The following is a 14,349-nucleotide window of genomic DNA, read 5'->3' as shown; positions in this document are numbered from 1 at the left end:
TGAGAAACTCAGTTACAGAGAAAGGTTGAATAGGTTAGGACTTTATTCCCTGGAGCGTAGAAGAATGAGGGGAGATTTGATAGAGGTATATAAAATTATGATGGGTATAGATAGAGTGAATGCAAGCAGGCTTTTTCCACTGAGGCAAGGGGAGAAAAAAACCAGAGGACATGGGTTAAGGGTGAGGGGGGAAAAGTTTAAAGGGATCATTGGGGGGGGCTTCTTCACACAGAGAGTGGTGGGAGTATGGAATGAGCTGCCAGACGAGGTGGTAAATGCGGGTTCTTTTTTAACATTTAAGAATAAATTGGACAGATACATGGATGGGAGGTGTATGGAGGGATGTGGTCCGTGTGCAGGTCAGTGGGACTAGGCAGAAAATAGTTCGGCACAGCCAAGAAGGGCCAAAGGGCCTGTTTCTGTGCTGTAGTTTCTATGGTTTTCTATGTTCGTGTGTTATTAGCTTAGGCAGATTGTGTTTGTCTATTACTGTGACTTAGATGAAGATCGGACGACATTTGATGAGTAATTAATGCAGAAATTGCAAAGGGTTCACGGACTTTCTCGCAACTGTGCATACACATACTCAAATATAAATTTTATGTATATATACACACACACACACACACACACACATATCCTATAATATAGATCTCCATATAAGAAAGTTTCAATGTTCTGAAACTGCTAAAATTGAAACTTGCACTTTAAAGTTCAAGTGACTAAAACTACATGGATCAGTATATATTCCGCTAGTGAAATGGCTGTGACTTGCATGTGACCATTGACAGACCACGTCAACAGTATAAAGAATGGAACATTTACACTCAGTGTCACTGGATTGTAGTCAGGAACAGAAACCTATGATTATTTTTCACATCTGCTGCAGTTGGACTGAGTAAAAAGGAAGGAATCTTATTGTAGTAATCTAACCAACATCATGTCAAACCTTTCTATAGTTTGTCATGTCGTGTTTTCAGTCCCAGAATCAAACAGGTCCTTGTAGTTTTCATCACTTAATAGAAAAATGTGATGAGTTTCTAAATCAAATTTCAAAGTGTGAGTCGAAGTACTAATTGATTTTAGCAGTTTCAGAACAATGAAAAGATCTTTTTTAACACTGATTCATCATTAATAACTCAGAGACATTTGGACATAAATGGGAAGTACAACACATTTTTGTTTCTTTTTTAGGGTCTTTGGAGGACTGGGACCTAGCTGTAGAAAAGACTGAGAGCAGAATCAATCAAGTTAATGAGTGGAGAGCCAAAGTAAGTGCCTTGTGTTTCTTGGCAGCATAAGCATCTTTAGTAATACTGCAAGAGGTTCTTCCATGCACATTGGAATGCCTTTTGCAGCTTTGGTCGTTACTGAGGGAGATACTCTGTAAAAGTTGATTGTCATTGTATATTCAGGGAGGCTGGCAGGTGATAACAGCTGAAGGTGTGTGTTACTGCCTTGGAATGACTTGCTCTCTGAATTCTCTTATAGTGTAGAATTTTCATTACTGGAGAACAGAGTTAAGCACTGATAGCAATTTGTGCCCCTAGATCTGATGTATTACAAATCTGATGTTGAGCAAAGCACCTAAAATATGCCATAAAGGGATAATATATAACATGAAAATTGATAGTTGACTCTCCACTCAACAGTGAATCAGAAGGAAGTTTTAATGTTTTCATCACTACAGTGAAGAACAATAGATTAGTTGCAATTTAATAAAGCATCATGCTGGGAGACCGTGCTAAATGATTTTAATTGCTGCTCAGAGAAAGAAAATGTCAATATTATAAAATACATTCAAACAAATATTTTGTGAATGCAGTAGAACTGAAATTAATTTAGAAAATATTGGTAAGGGAATTACTTAATCATGATGTGGACATATATCAGCATTGTGTTACAATAGAAGGTGTCCGCTATATAAATCAAACTCCAGTCCCTCCCAGAACGACAATGGACCCTACCTTTCTAAAAACAGAACCAAGGGAACAACCCAGCCTCAACATAACCTTTATCATCTGGAACACTGAATGCCTCTATTTTAACAATTGATTTTAGTCACGAATAAGAATACTTGTGTTAGATTTAGGTGCACAGCAGCCAGCTTTGTGAAATTAGATGTGATCATGTAACTTATATTAAGCTATGAAACTTTGATACTTTTCAGTTTAACTTTACCAAGCTATAAAGATTACCTTTAAATACTATAGAAAGAAATAAAGAAACTCCTATGTGGAATTGAGGCTTTTAAGTAGTAGCTTTACATTGTCACTTTCTTTTCCCCAGGCTGCAGAGAAAGAAGCCCTGCTGACGAAGCAGGAAGAAGAGAAAAACATGCAAAGGAGGAAAGCCAAATCTGAAAAGAAGGCTGCCAAGAAGGCCCAGAAACAGGCAGTACCTGGAGAAAAACGCAAAGCAGATAAGGAGGACTGGGAAGCAAAGTTAGGTGAGAAAATTTGACTCTGTATTTACAAAATGAGCACTGTTCTGTATGTACCAACAACTTATAGATGTGAAATCCGGTAGTGAGGCAAATGATTGACTAAGATTTATTTGAGAAATTTTTTTATTTGGCAATGAAGTGATTTTAAGCTTCTGTTCCACAGCCTTATAAAAATATTCGAAATGTAGATGTACAGTTAAAATCTAAAAATAGTTCAAAATTGCTGTTTAAAACCTCAAAGAAGATTCCTTCGCTTTCAATGTTACAATAAGTAGCAATAATTTTGCAGTTTCTGTAATCAGAAGCATATCTGCTGTAGGACAGAATTCATTGATTCTGTTTTGGCATTCAGTTTTCAATTATTGTGCAGTACTGAGAAATTTAGAGCAGACTAGTTAGGACAGGACCTGGTTGGAGCAAGACTTCCCTGCTTCTGATACACGTTTATTTGCAAAGACGTATATCAAAATATTTAAATGGAATTTAATTAATAACAGCTTTCCTTGTGGATGGTTTACGTCAAAGTGGAGAATGCATTGGTTTGAAACAATAGGTTCATCGTACCTTTACCCTAAGTTCTAAAGTATTCTTTCAAGAGGTCTGAAAAAGGATGGGTGGGTAGAACGTAGAACAGTACAGCACAAGACCAGGCCCTTCAGCCCACAATGTTGTGCTAAATTAATTAAACTAGTAATTTAATGCTTAACTAACCTATCTCTTCTGTCTACACAATGTCCATATCCCTCCATTCTCTTTACGTACATGTGCCATCTAAGAACCTATTGAACGCCACTATCATAATTTGCCTCGCACATCCCCTTTGAACTAATCATGCCCTCTAGTATTAGACATTTTGATTTTGGAGGGAAAAGATGCTGGCTATTTGTCTATGCCATTTTTATTCTACATTTTCTAAGAGTATTACTGGTTAGGGAAATTAATTTGCTAGAGAAATTCGATTAAAGTTGATGGCAAGTAAATTAGACATGGACTTCAAAGTAAAGAGAGCTTTATTCATGATATTGTGGGGCGTGGAACCTCTTAATGGTGGGTTTCGAACTCCTGATAATGCAGAGAGCACAGCTCCTTTTATGCATGTACAAATCGATTGCAGAAGCAAAAGCTGTTCGATTAACCTTGTGAATTGGAAAGGATAAGCTAGGTTCACATGCAGTTCTCTTGTGATAAACTATACCCATAGCAACAGCCAAAAATTAAAAATTCAGTCCCGTGTATAACTTTGTATTAAACAGTTTGTCTCATATCTTTGAGCCTAATTCTTACAAGATAAGCAACTGCAAGTATTTATTCTCAGAGCCGTCTCTGCTGAAACCCAAGGCCGTATCTGTAACAAACTAAGCTGCAAACTGGTTTCCATTCTCAAAAAGCCAATATTAACCCTTTGTCTATCAAAATCTTTAACTCTCAATATTTTCCTCTACAGCCCACTGTGTAACCCTATTATTTTCTCTTGTCTAAGTTGACAATTACAATACATTCCTGGTTGGTGCCCATTCCTCCCTCTGCATAAACTGCAACTCATCCAAGACATGGTTGCCTGCTGCATCAAATCCTATTGATCCGTCACCTCTGAGTTCACTGACTGATGTTAAGTTTTAATCCACCAAATACTCTTTTTAAAAATTCTCATGGCCCATGTTCCCTCTAATTTGTAATGATTGGTGTGCTGTGCAATTTTTTTGCCCAGTTACAATGTGTGTACACCGAATAATTTCTTCAATAAAAACAGTATAAATAAGCCAGTTCTAAGACCTGCAGACAAATTATCGCAAACTCCATGTTGTCAACACCATCTGCATCAGAAGCCTGGGCAGGAAATGTGATTGTGTACCATCGTTAAATATAGTTAACCTGCCAATTTACTGTGTGCACTTTAAGCTCATGCACATCTGAGAGGGAACATTGCTCATTGCTGACTTAAATCCTTCCATGGACTTACAGTTGTTCCAGCCTTACAAACTTCTTCCAGATGTGTCTCCCTCCCTTCTTTCCATTTGCCAGACTCTGTGCTTTGAACTTACTTAACTGAATTCTTCAGTATCTCTTGTCTTTCTTTTTACAATTTATCTTAAAGTCCACTATTTCAGAGTTTTTATTTTTATTTCAGCTCATTCCATTTGCCTGCATTTGGCCCATATCCCCCTCAAGCTTTCCAATTCATGAACCTGTTGAAATGTCTTTTACATATCGTAACCTCAGCTCCCTTTAAAATCTGTCTTATGCCGTCTAGGTTTAGACTCCCCTACTCTGGGACAAAGACGGCATGATTTTGTTTATTTATATATCTATGAGTGTTGGGTGTCATTATACACCAGTCATTGAAAGTGGGCATGCAGGTACAGCAGGCGGTGAAAAAGGCGAATGGTATGCTGGCATTTATAGCGAGAGGATTCGAGTACAGGAGCAGGGAGGTACTACTGCAGTTGTACAAGGCCTTGGTGAGACCACACCTGGAGTATTGTGTGCAGTTTTGGTCCCCTAATCTGAGGAAAGACATCTTTGCCATAGAGGGAGTACAAAGAAGGTTCACCAGATTGATTCCTGGGATGGCAGGACTTTCATATGAAGAAAGACTGGTTGAACTGGGCTTGTACTCGTTGGAATTTAGAAGATTGAGGGGGGATCTGATTGAAACGTATAAGATCCTAAAGGGATTGGACAGGCTAGATGCAGGAAGATTGTTCCCGATGTTGGGGAAGTCCGAAACGAGGGGTCACAGTTTGAGGATAGAGGGGAAGCTTTTTAGGACTGAGATTAGGAAAAACTTCTTCACACAGAGAGTGGTGAATCTGTGGAATTCTCTGCCACAGCAAACTGTTGAGGCCAGTTCATTGGCTATGTTTAAGAGGGAGTTAGATATGGCCCTTGTGGCTACAGGGGTCAAGGGGTATGGAGGGAAGGCTGGGGCGGAGTTCTGAGTTGGATGATCAGCCATGATCATAATAAATGGCGCTGCAGGCTCAAAGGGCCGAATGGCCTACTCCTGCACCTATTTTCTATGTTTCTATAAGGGCACTCCTTGGCCTGCTTTCTCCAGGGGGGAAAGCATCCCAGTTTCTCCTTATAATATAAACCTTGTATCTTTACTGCACCCTTTCCAATTTAATGTGACAACCTTTCTACAGTTTGGCACCCTAAACTGCACACAATACTCCTAGTGTTGTCTCTCCAATGACTTGTACAATTGCAACATGATGTCCCAATGTGACGGCTGATGAAGACGTGTGCCATATGCATTCTTTATCACTCTGTCTTTGCTTTCAGAGAATTATATACCTGTTCCCTTGGGTCTCTGTGTTCAGGTGCCTGACATTTTTTTTCCTGGCACTATCCTGATTAACTTACCAACATGCTTGTAAGTTAAGATGTTAAGTCAGTTGTCCTGCAGGAGTGGAGTGTTGGGGGTTTTCAGGATATGTGGAGGATATCCTGTGGATTTGAGATGACCTTCTGATATTCTTTAATTATTTAGTTATATTATCCTGGCCAACACTCATCTTTCCATCAACCCCACCAAATCAGAAGGCAGGAAAATAAAATAATCTGAGTGATGAATGAAAATACTAATTCATGGCACTCAGGAAACAGACTTCCTTTGTGATTATGCACTCCTTTATGACTTGACACTTTTTAAGATGAGAGCATCCAGTAACTGGTATTTAGTGTCTCCTTTGACAGTCAAGATTGTGTTACCAGCAGTAGGAAAGAGGTGCACTGGGAATGGAGGTAAGCTTTGATAAACCTAGAAAGAAAGGACAAACTGTATTTATAGAGATACAAGAAACTGCAGATGCTGCAATGCAGCAACACACAAAGGAGATGGAGGAGCAACACACACAAAATGCTGGAAGAACTCAGCAGGCCAGGCAGCATCTATGGGTAAAAAGTACAGTTGACGTTTCAGGCCTGTAGCATTTTGTGAGTGTTGCTCGGGTTTCCAGCATCTTCAGATTTTCGCTTGAAAGCGATGGAGGAACTCAGCTAGTCATAAGCAGCACCTTTGGAGGAAAATAGACAGTCAACATTTTGGGTTGAGATCCTTCATCTGGACTGTTTAGAAGGGCCATGACCCGAAACATCAACTCTGTACTTCCCTCCATGGATGATGCCTGGCCCACTGAGATCCTCCATTTTATGTGTTGCTCCTGCATTTCTTAAATGGTTTCCACATCTTCAGGAGATTCTACTGTAGCCTGCAGCTACACTTTTGAAGTAAGCTTACGTTTGGAAAGTCCTTGGGTGTTGCAGGTTTTCTGGAGGAAAAAAAAAGAGGCTGTGATACGCAGACAAGTGGTTCTGCCTCACTATCAGGGTCTTTGCTTGATTAGAATGGCTGGTGTGAGCAGCAGAAAATCAGCAGGTGGTGATAAGTTTTCTATATAAATTGTCTGAAGTCTCCAAAAAACATTTATTTTTGAATTAATTTCAATTATGAATATTTATTTCCCTTTTCTTCTGCCAAACTCTTGTCATTGTGTTATGTTTTGATTTTTTGCTTAAAACCTTACTTTTAGGCATTTGAGATTAAATAAAAATGAGTAATTTTGAATGATTCAGTTGGTTCAGTATGTTAATAGATTCTCTTGACCAATTATTAGTTTTTGACAGTTCCTCACTGATTTCTAGCAACTGTTGCTATTTCTAATTCATATTGCCTAACAATTTCTCAATTGATGCTGGATGACTTTACGTAATTTTGCAGCATAACTGTAGTTCAAGCCAAATTTTAATGTGATACATCTGCTTCATAAGTGTAACCACAAGTAAGAATGAAAAGAAAAATGTACAGTAATTTAGGAAATGGGATAGTTTGAAATTTTTCTGTATTTGAAACAAAAAAATCCTAACCCTTTTTATCAGGTTGAGAACTCAGTTTATTCTGAAAGCAAGTGTTTCTTGCCTTAAGAATCCCAGATGACTGTGTCATATTTACCAATCCTTCTTTCATCACCATTACTGATGGAAGATATATGGAGGTTTAAGCTGCTGTGGTGATATCATGTCAAGTAAGTTAGATCAAAACTACAGAGTTTACACTGTCTGGTTTTACAGCTAGTAAGCTTGCAGGTGCCTCTGTTACTTTAGTTTTCTTCGTATTCTCCTGCTCCTTTTAAGGTGAGAAGATGAGATTTTTATGATAGAGATTTCTAACGATTGCTTGTTGAATTTCAGACAAACCAAGTAAAAAGCCTCGACATGAGGAACAGGAGGAAACTGAGGAGGCTCTTTCAGCAGAATGTGGCCTGTTTGGGCGTGAAAGCAACATAAAGACTGTAGAAACTCCAGCACAACAAAAGCAGAAGGCGGTTGCTGCCACAAGGAACAAAGTTCTTCATGACAATAGCAAGGATGACCTCACTGTGTTTGTCAGCAATCTTGCTTACTCAATGCCTAGTCCTGAGGAGAGGATGAAGGAGATATTTGAAAGCTTTGGCCAGATCGCAGACATCCGCCCCGTTTACAGCAATAGGGGACACTTCCGAGGATATTGTTATGTAGAATTTAAAGAAAAGGTGGCGGCTGCAAATGCACTAACAGTAGACCGTCGGGAATTGGAAGGCCGGCCAATGTTTGTTTCACCTTGTGTTGACAAGGCAAAGAATCCAGAATTTAAGGTAGCAGTTTTGGTATCCATTTGTAATCAGGTCAAATCACTGTTTAAACAAAAGGAATGACTTGCATTTCTGGTATGTTTTTAAATTCAAGCCTTTCTGCGGTGTTTCATTCATTTCTCTCACATTTTTCTGTCACAAATCTTTTTCTGTTTCCAAATGAGATAAATTGTACAGTGGAAGGCAACAGTAAGAGTCTAGTCTTTTACTGCAGTGACAGAACATCTTAAAGGAATTAATTTTTCCACTATTAAGCCTTGATATTTCTTACTTTCCAGGTATTTAAGTACAGCACCAGTCTGGAGAAACACAAGATCTTTATATCAGGTTTGCCTTTCTCCTGCACTAGAGAGGATCTGGAGGAGATCTGCAAAGAGCATGGAAATCTGAAGGAGATTCGTCTCGTCACTAATCGCTCTGGAAAGCCAAAGGTACCAACTTTTGTACAGTTGCTTATTGAGATGGTTGTGTGCTGTGCTCATCTGTGAAGCAAGAGTATTCCCTGAGCTTAGGCAAGATTTGAGAATTTTCAGCACCTTGTCTAAAATTCACAAATAGCATGTAAGGATACGCCTTTCCGTTTCCTTGCCAGATCTTGCGCACTTTTCACTGGCTTTGAGAACTTTCGTAGTTCTGCATTGAGAGATAAAAGGCGTGAGGCTTTCAATACTGAATGCAGACAATGCATTTTATTTAGACAGTTACTTAAACTTAGTATTGAAAGTATGGTGCAGCCAAATTTCTGGGAAAGAAGTGCATGTCCCACTGAGGTTCTGGATAGCCATCAATTAAAAGGCCAATTGAATCATTTAGCCTTGACCAATTTCTCTGAGGCTGTCTTGCTTGTCATATTTCAGTCTCTTTCACAATTACCATCCACTTAAAACAGATACAGGATGGGTGGAGTGGTGCTGCAGTGCCAGAGACAGCACCCAGATCTGTGTAGAATTTGCCTGCTCTCCCTGTGACATCTCCTGCCACATCCCAGTGATGTGCTGGTTGGTAGGGCAAATGGCTACTGTAAATTGTCCCTAATGTAATGGAAATTTGTGAATGACTAAAGAGAGGATTAATGTGGTATTAATGCAAATGAGTGGTTAATGATCAGTACAGACTCGAGGGCTGAAGGGTCTGTTACTGTACCTCTTATGACTAAAATATCAGTGTCTTGTAAACGCCAAATGATAACTAATTAGTGAGTTCCTGGAAAGTGGCATTTCATTAAACACTTAAATAAAATGAATATTCTAGAGATAAATACATCGGGTAGCATCTATGAAGAATTAATGCTTAGGTCAAAGACGGACCCAAAAAGCAAAGGCTGTTATCTGAAATTGCTGAACTCACTGTCGATCCCTTAGGGCTGTAACATCCCTGTTTGGATCCTCTTCCTTGATGTTCAGCTGTAAGCATCACTGCACTTCCAATTCTCCATCAAAGTCCAGCTCTAACCTCTGTCTTTAGCCCTCGCACCCTTCCCATGAAGCACAAAATAAACTTAATCAATAGCACTTAATCTTACGTCAGGTATTTTATGGCTCTTGGGGCTCAATGCTGAATTCAGCAATTTCAGATGATTAGTCTTTCCTGATGATGTCAAAAAGGAAAGTAGACCAATGTAAACTTAACTCCATTTCCCCTCCATAACCGCTGCCTGACCTATTGGGTATTTACAGCATTTTCTTTTATTTTAGATTTCAGCAACTACAGTGTTTTATATTTTGCCATTTCAACATTGCTTTCCATTTCTTCCTCTTGTCTTCATTCATTTTTAAAAAAGTATTTCTCTGGAAAGATTAGCTGTATCTATCAAGACTTCAGCACACTCTCTTCTTGCATTGCAAGCTTTAGTATAATCTCCTCTCAAACCTGGATTGCCAAGAACAGGTAATTAATTTTTAAACACATTAATTTTCCTCTAGGGAGCAGGAGGATGAAACACAAAATGAAAAATTACACATTATTAATTTTACCAATGTGAACAAAGTCAATGTAGAGGATCTGTGAGGTCATTTTTGTCACCTTGATAATCGCTAGATATTAATATTTCACCAACTATGTGTTAGTTGATGTATTAAGAACTTGAAGGTGAATTAGTTTCTACTGTGTTATTTACTTTGAGATTTCTTGAGATTGAGTGAAATTTGAATCTGTTTTTGTTTCAGGGTCTGGCATATGTTGAATTTGAGAATGAAACGCAAGCCTCTCAGGCAGTCCTTAAATTGGATGGAACTGTAGTTAAGGATCACACGATCAGAGTGGCCATCAGTAATCCTCCACAGAGAAAGCAGGCTACTAACGTTGAAGCTGGCAGAGCTTTGGGCTCGTTGCTTCCTCGGCAGTTATATGGAGCGTAAGTGTTAAAACTGTGAATGATTCAGTCCGATTGTGAGATAAGAAAATTACCTATTTATTTGTGGTCTAATTTTCTAGCTATTCATCTTAGACAATCATCATATGAATATTGTATGATTTAATTTAGGCTCCTTTTTGTCATATAGTTTTATTTACTCTTTCCTTTGAGTTGCCAGGCTTGCATATTGGAATAGATATCCATCCATTTGAGTGGCTTTATTAAGCGTCATGTATCTTTTCTTGTATTAATTGTGATGGAGTCTTTATGTAGTTAGCAATGGTGATGTCTTGATGGTCAAATTCTATTTTACATGTCTTGAGGTGTACCTATTAATTACTAGAGAGAATTTTGATTTGCCTTCATAGAAATAGTAGCTCATCCTCAGTGCCATGCATTAGTTCATGGGTGATTTGTGCCTTAGTTCTATCTTCCTCCCTTGATTCTCCAAAAGTGTCAATTTTGACTCTTTCAATTGCTGTACACTCAACAACTGGAAGGGGAAAACTGTATTTCTATCGTTTACTATAATTGGCTAGTTTCAGGTTATTGGCTCTCTTGTATCGATGTTTGATTGTTGGATGGCCATTTGTAAAATAATGAGCAGGAAGTATTAGTCATAGAATGGCACAGCACAAGAGCAGGCCCCTCAGCTCAATGAGGCCATGACGCCTACCCATCTAGTCCCAATTTCCTGTGGTGGGTTGCTGGGCAGCATTGCTAGTTCCCACTATATGTCTAAATAAAATATCCAAGTGTTCCTTAAATGACCCTATTGTACCTGCCTCAACCACTTCCTCGAGCAGCTCATTCTATATACTCACCATCCTCTGTGTGGTAAAAGTTGCCCCTCAAGTCCCCTTTAAATCTTTCCCCTCTCACCCAATGTCTATGCTCCTTAGCTTTTGGACTGCTATCATCCACCTCATGATTTTATAAACCTTTAAGGTCCCCCCTCATTCTCCTATACATTCCAGGGAATAAAGACCTAGTCTGGCCAACATCTCCCTATAATTGAGGCCCTGTGGTACTGGCAATATTCTCAAATCTTTTTTGCACTCTTTCCATGTTAACTACTACTTTCTTGAAAAAGGATAACCAAAACTGTACAGTTATCCAAGTGTGACCTCACCAACTACAGCATAACGTTTCAGCTCCTACACTCAGTGCTCTGACTGGTGAAAGCCACTGTGCCAGATGCCCTTTTCACCACCGTTTACCTGTGACACCATTACACCACTCTCTATGATCACTTGTACTCCTGGCTCCCCCTTTTCCATTGCATTCCCTAGTACAGAGGTTCCCAACATATTTTATGCCATGGACCCCTACTCTTAAGTGAGGGGTCTGTGGATCCCGGGTCAGGAACCTCTGCAGTGCCTTGCCATTGATATTGTGTCACCTCACTTTTAATCTGTATTGAAGTTTGTTTGGCATTCCTTCACCAACTTCCCCAACAGATCAAGATCCCTTTGCACAAACCAGTGATAACCTTCCTCACTGTCACCGTTATCTCCTAATTTCCTGTCATATGTAAGTCGTCATTTTTGTGAATGAGTGTCCAAACACTGACCCCACTAGTCACCTGCCTCCAATCAGAGAAACAACCTTAACCACCACCCTTTTTTTCCCCCTACTTTGGAGCCAATTTTGAACCCACCAAACTCATTCTCTCTGGATTCTGTGGGTCCTAACCTTCCAAATGAGTCTACCGTGTAGATAGGTATTGTTTATAAATTATATTTAATTGGTGAGAAGAGATCATGGGGAAGCTGCAGTTTGCTGTAGCTTGGAATGGTTTGGAGCAGGGGTTCCCCACCAGTTTTATGCTGTGGACCCCAGGCTGGGAACCCCTGATTTAGAGGCAGGTAAGGAAACCTTATTCTTCAGTGGAGAACTTAATGATCATGATCCCTGGGAAGAAGCCGGTTTGGCGAGGGACAAATTCAGTGCAAGGGGGAAGTTCGAGGATATCCAAGTTGACTGATATCATGACCACCAAGTTGAAGCTAAGGATCAAATCAATTTTCATTGAAATAATGAGGGAAAGTATCTGGGAACTTGAATGAGTTGATGTTTATGGGCTCTCAGCAGGGCTATTGGCGAAAAGGCCATGATGAAGACTTAACTCAAAACGGCATTTGATCTGCTAGGTCTCAGTTAAGCTCTCGATATGTGAGCTTGGGGAGTGTAGGTAGTTTGAAGTAACAGTATATGTGGGGGAAGATGGAAAAGTAAGATTGACATTTGAGTATCTGAGAAAGAAAGAAGAGCAGAGAGCAATAAGTGGAATAGCTCCATTCAAATGTCCTTTGGGGTGGAACATCTGTAAATCTTGACTTTGATTTGAAATTGTTGATGGATTATGATAAATAATCCTTTATTTGTAAAAGAATGGTAATTGGATTTGTTGATTTACATGAAATTTCTTTCAATTTTCCAAGGAGGGGCAAAGGCCGGACACAGCTTTCACTTGTGCCTCGTGCTTTACAGCGCTTGCCTGCATCAGGAACGAATACTGAGAATGGGACGGTGAGCAGTCAGGATGGTAACTCAAAGGGTGATTCATCTCTGGCAGCAGAGACAAAAAAGATGACAAACGCAGACTTTGCAAAGATGTTGTTGAAGAAATAACTGTGATAAGCAGCATTTGGTGATTAAATGCTGAGAGTCTAGAAAAAAGATTGTGAACTTCCTTTTCAGAAACCATTTCACATCCTTAAGCATGGAGAGAAATTCTGAGCAGTGAACTGTAAATCTAATTTTTTAAAGAAAGTTTGACAAGTGTTAAATATATTTGATGGAAGCTCGTACAGATCTTTGCCTCGATTTTTAAGCAGTAGCTCTATTCTATTTATAGAGTTAGCTTGTATGTTCATTTATAATATTGTTTTGTAAGTGCAACTTAGTAAATTTGCATTCTTGTCTAAAACTGCACAATACTATGTAGAAAGATTTTGGGGACCATTTTATGTTATTTTGACCTCATCTTTTTTTAATACTGGCTGAGTTTTTTGTTCCTGATTAAATGTTTTCTATAATTGTATCATGTAACATTGGCCAGAAGAGCAAGCTCACTGGTTCAATTTATCTTTGTGTGATCCACCAAGAATAAGATACAAATAGAGGAAAAGTAGTTTGTGAACTGGTGAAGTTGTACATTTTCTGACGCATCAACATTAGCTTTCAACTTTGTTGGAAGGAAGCTCAAATGGCCCACGGGCACAGAAGAATGAACGATATTCTTTCTAGTAGAACTAAGGAAACTGCCAAGGACTGGTCATCCTTCAGCTAATATCACTAAACCAGTCATTACCAATCATACAGCTTTTACTGAGTACCAAATTAGAAACCACTTTTCCTACCTTATAGTACGGACTATAGTCCAAGTACTGAGGTGTTTTGATGCTGTCTCAACTGAGATTTTAATCCACCGTACTCCCAATTGTGATAGGCATTGTAATCTTGAAAAATAACTGAGGAAGCAGTGGTTGGCTGTTAAACTTGTGTGATCATGTAGGTTTGCCTTGGATTTAACACACTCTGGACTAAGGTGCCTATTCTACTAGATTTGCTTTGCACTAGAAAAGGACTTCTACTGTTTAGAGCTACTCAACGGGGTAGCCCCAGCTGGATCCGCAGCATAAATTTAATAGTTTTTGGCACCCAGCAATGACTGGTAAACAGGCAGCTGTTGATTACAAGTGCCCAATAGAGCATGTTATTTCTGAAAGTTTTCGTGTCTGCTTAAACGTGGGCTTACACACCAGAAAATCACTCTTTCATAAGTGTTTCTTCTGTACAAATGACAATTATAATACCAAAGGATATAAAGAGTATAATTTATTTTATATATTATAAATATACTATTTTAATGGCCTGTTTAAATAATTAATTTATACAAAGTGCAAGTTCCA

At 39.1% G+C, this 14,349-nt stretch overlaps 1 protein-coding gene across 1 annotated transcript in view; it reads left to right on the top strand.

Annotated features, from left to right (window-relative positions):
- sart3 (spliceosome associated factor 3, U4/U6 recycling protein) overlaps positions 1 to 14,280 on the top strand; it is a 43,374-nt gene extending 29,094 nt beyond the window's left edge. Inside the window, exons 14-19 of the mRNA XM_063034126.1 lie at positions 1,195 to 1,271; positions 2,290 to 2,449; positions 7,640 to 8,082; positions 8,358 to 8,510; positions 10,245 to 10,432; positions 12,877 to 14,280. Coding sequence (XP_062890196.1) covers positions 1,195 to 1,271; positions 2,290 to 2,449; positions 7,640 to 8,082; positions 8,358 to 8,510; positions 10,245 to 10,432; positions 12,877 to 13,066 — 1,211 coding nt within the window. The 3' untranslated portion in view covers positions 13,067 to 14,280. The remainder of the gene's footprint in view (positions 1 to 1,194; positions 1,272 to 2,289; positions 2,450 to 7,639; positions 8,083 to 8,357; positions 8,511 to 10,244; positions 10,433 to 12,876) is intronic.
- The last annotated feature ends 69 nt before the right edge of the window (positions 14,281 to 14,349 follow it).

Source organism: Mobula hypostoma, chromosome 27, assembly GCF_963921235.1.
Source record: "Mobula hypostoma chromosome 27, sMobHyp1.1, whole genome shotgun sequence".
Taxonomy (NCBI): domain Eukaryota; kingdom Metazoa; phylum Chordata; class Chondrichthyes; order Myliobatiformes; family Myliobatidae; genus Mobula; species Mobula hypostoma.
The sequence above is the reverse complement of the archived record's forward strand: the minus strand, read 5'-3'. Positions and strand labels throughout refer to the sequence as shown.